Source organism: Aphanomyces invadans (genome assembly GCF_000520115.1).
Source record: "Aphanomyces invadans strain NJM9701 unplaced genomic scaffold supercont1.31, whole genome shotgun sequence".
Lineage (NCBI taxonomy): Eukaryota > Oomycota > Saprolegniomycetes > Saprolegniales > Verrucalvaceae > Aphanomyces > Aphanomyces invadans.
In genome coordinates, this window is record NW_008580176.1 from 210,183 (window position 1) to 213,631 (window position 3,449).

Consider the following 3,449-nt stretch of genomic DNA (forward strand, 5'->3'; position numbering starts at 1 on the left):
TGCGCAATGTTGAAGTAATTTGTTATTCAAAATAATGCACCAAAAATTTCTGCTGTTGTGAGTGAACGAGAATAAATGCTGCAGGTACTATGAGGATGGTAGAATGCATGTTTTAATCAATTAAGGATTGAGCGAAGTTACCTTCTTGGTGGGATAAGATGAAAACAATATCTCACAGGTGTGTTGTTCAAGATATTTCTGGAAAAGGTATATATGATAATAGTTAAAGAGGGGTCACAGCAAATGACAGCAGTCACCATAATCGCTCAGCCAAAAGGCAATCGTACTTTGACATCTTGTGCACCTAAGGTGATCATTTCAGGATAAGGTAATGCATCGAATTCTCGGACACTTTATGGAGACAAGGTGGCATAGATTTTGAAGGAGCATTTTATTCAGGAAATATTGAGCAAAAAATATGATGATACATTCAGAAACTATAATTCCCAAGCTTATTTTTCGTGCCTCGAACGTTATGAAAAGAAGAAATTCATGATTTGCAGGAAAAATAATACAACAGACTAAAGCTTTAAGTGAGAATTCCAATGAAACTAAATCTCGGAAAGTCAAGTTACTTCACATTTGCAGGGATGAGAAAAACCCGATTTTTTTTCGGGCAACAATCGGGTTTTTGGTTTAATACAATAAAACCCGATTTTGGCGCAAAAAGCAATGGTTTTATTCTGGCGCAGGTCGAGCATCGATGTCGCGTTCATTCATTCCATTCCGGTTCGCTGTTGCAATCTGAACATCGGATTCGTCCAGCTGTGCGTAATCGTAGAAGGCCGGCAAGTTGCTCTTGATATACGTGAGCTTGACAATGCCCTTCGGGTTCAGACGATTCCTCAAATTCGAATGAATGAAGCCCATGGTGGACCAGTTTCGCTCTGAGGCGGTACTCGACGTTACCATGCTGAAGAGCTTGATGGCGATCTGGCGCAGCTCGGGCCAGTCTTTGCCATCGGCCAATCAGTACTGCAAGACGGTCTTGTTGCCTTTGGCGATCATCGTGTAGCGCAGCGAGTTCGCCTCCTTCGCTTGGGTCGCGGCAATGACGAACTCGGTCCACTGCTTGCAAATGAGCTGCGCTCGTGCGTCATCCATGGACTCGCGGGGCTCGTCGTCGACACGAAATGCGAACAGGACGTCCTCCAGCTCTTCGCGATATTCCCTCGGCATCCCCTCTCCGATGAACCGAGGGTCGAGCTTGTACGCCAAACCGTGTGCGTTGCCGCACAATCGGGTTTTATTCGGTTTTTAAATAAAGCCGAATAAAACCCGATTGTAAAAAACCGCGCCGTGCCATCCCTGCAAATTTGTATGTAAATTTTTTGAAATATAATACCAAAAAATATAATGAACCATATTAATATTCTCAAACTCACAAATTCATTAAATTTCATGCATTTTTATTGCAGACGAACAAAAAATTTACTTGTTTCGTTTCGATGGCTTTGCAACAGAGGCAGCGTGAAGTGCATCGCGCGTATGCCACACAAGCTCCGTTTGGACTCGCTTTCGTCCTTACTTCTTCGGAGGTAACGTAAGCAACTCGTCATGGGGCATGCAATTTCGTCTTTAACCACGGTGCAGTCACAAGGTCATCTCTCACAGAGTTAGTGTGCGCCAACGCCAGGCGACGAAACGTCCTGGGAACGACAACCGCCAGATTCCACAAGTCAGAAAACCGTTCCCCAACGACGTGTTCTTGCCTTTCACACCCTCGACAGAGGGAAACACAGAGTTGAAGGATTCGCCAGCGATCTGTATGGCAGCCTGACGAGGCAAGGTAGTGACATTGAGCGATTGAAGTCGATGGGTCACACAGCGCAGGCAATGGTTCTCTTGAACAGGTGAAACAAGGCGACATCAAGAGGCTGCAGGGAAATGAGTCGCATTGGGGGAAGATGAACTAGGTATATACGATATGCCAAGCAGATTGGGATACTGCTCTCTGACACATGTGATCAGCAGTCCAGGAACAACACAGCAGGTCTTGCATCTCGAGTACGCAATTTCCACTCTCCGAAGCGTTCGAGCCAACTGTCGAATAAGTCCGAGTTCATGAAACCCTTGGGGGCAGCAGAAACCATAACTTCAGGTACGGGACACGCGTCCAAAACATCTCTGGAGCAACTTTTACCTGGCAGGATGAACGCAGGCGGAACAGGTGTCCCATCGGTAGCGACAGCAGCAACAATCGTGAGATGGTACGCGTCACTTTGATCGCCTCGCCATACGATCTTGGATCCTCGAATAGCAATAACCTTGCGCGAGCTGCCTTTTGTCTTGAAACTTGTCTAAACTTGTCTCAACAACATGCGTGGCATAGCTTCTGGGCAACTCGACTCGTCAACACCTCATGGCGGCCCTCAAAGCCGGAGTACCAACATCGTCCAAGTGAGCAGGGGATGCCAGCATGTACAGATACGATTTGGCTTGCCTTTATGATGATTTCATAGCGTTCTACAGACCAACCACTGCGCTGCATTGCAATGATACACTACACCAGGTCATCTTCCACTTCGGCAGGCATGAATGGCTTTGCCCCACGTATTTTAATTGCAATGGAACCAGTCTGCTTCTTCATCTTGATGTATTTGTATAACGAGGAACTCCTTAATGGGGAACTGCTCGTTACAGCAGCCAGCGCAACAGGGGGTTGAAAAACGATGTGTTTCGTTTTGTGAACTGGCTGCGCCACTTTGCTGTGGGTTGCCAACTCTACGTAGGTGTCGAGGAACTGACAGCTCCGGTTGCCTCTCTGAAAGGCCATAATCCGAAGGGCGACTCGAAGAATGGCGCCCGCAGCGGTGGTGGCTGCGGTGTCAGCGTCGGCGGCGGCGGGGGTGGTGCAAGGGTACCTCCCCGGCGAAAAGGGACGATGGCAAGTCCAAGGAAGAAAAGCCAGCAAGAAGGAAGATTGGGTGCCTGAAATGTGGAGACACTAGCCATCGCGTTGCGGAGTGTCCAAAGGTGGCGCCTGGCGAGGCGGATCGTCTACTCGAAGCTCAACTCAAGAAGTGGCGTGACGGAATTTCTGTCCTGGGCGACGGTCACGGAGCATGAAACGGCTCGGCTGGTCTACCCGTATGACATCAAGGCAGAGCCGCTGCGAATGAAGCGAAGCGTCAAATTTGGTGCGGTCGTGCTGGGGACGACGTGTGGACCATTGACGTTACGTGGTCTCCACTGCTGGATTGATGACACGTCGCCGGAGATCGACCTGATCATTAGTCGCCCTGTTATGGAATTGCTCGGATTCTCCGTGGACGCTTTGCTCGTCGGAGCACGACAGAAGAACACCGAGTGGGATGTTTCAGTCAACGACGAGCCACCTGCCCATGGCATGTCTAAACTTCAGCGTATGACGACGTCAAGACACAGCGCCGACGAGCCGGTGCTCGCTGACGGCGATGGCATGGAGTGCGCCACGCCAGAAGTCGCGG

General features: G+C 49.1%; 1 protein-coding gene across 1 annotated transcript; it reads right to left on the bottom strand.

Moving 5' to 3' along the window:
- Nucleotides 1-678: 678 nt before the first annotated feature.
- H310_11368 (hypothetical protein) lies at nucleotides 679-1,179 on the bottom strand (the record flags this gene model as incomplete). The annotated part of the gene is made up of 2 exons (XM_008878036.1): nucleotides 679-933; nucleotides 985-1,179. The coding sequence occupies 2 exons, from the start codon at nucleotides 1,177-1,179 to the stop codon at nucleotides 679-681; spliced, it is 450 nt and encodes a 149-aa protein (XP_008876258.1).
- Between the last annotated feature and the right edge of the window lie 2,270 nt (nucleotides 1,180-3,449).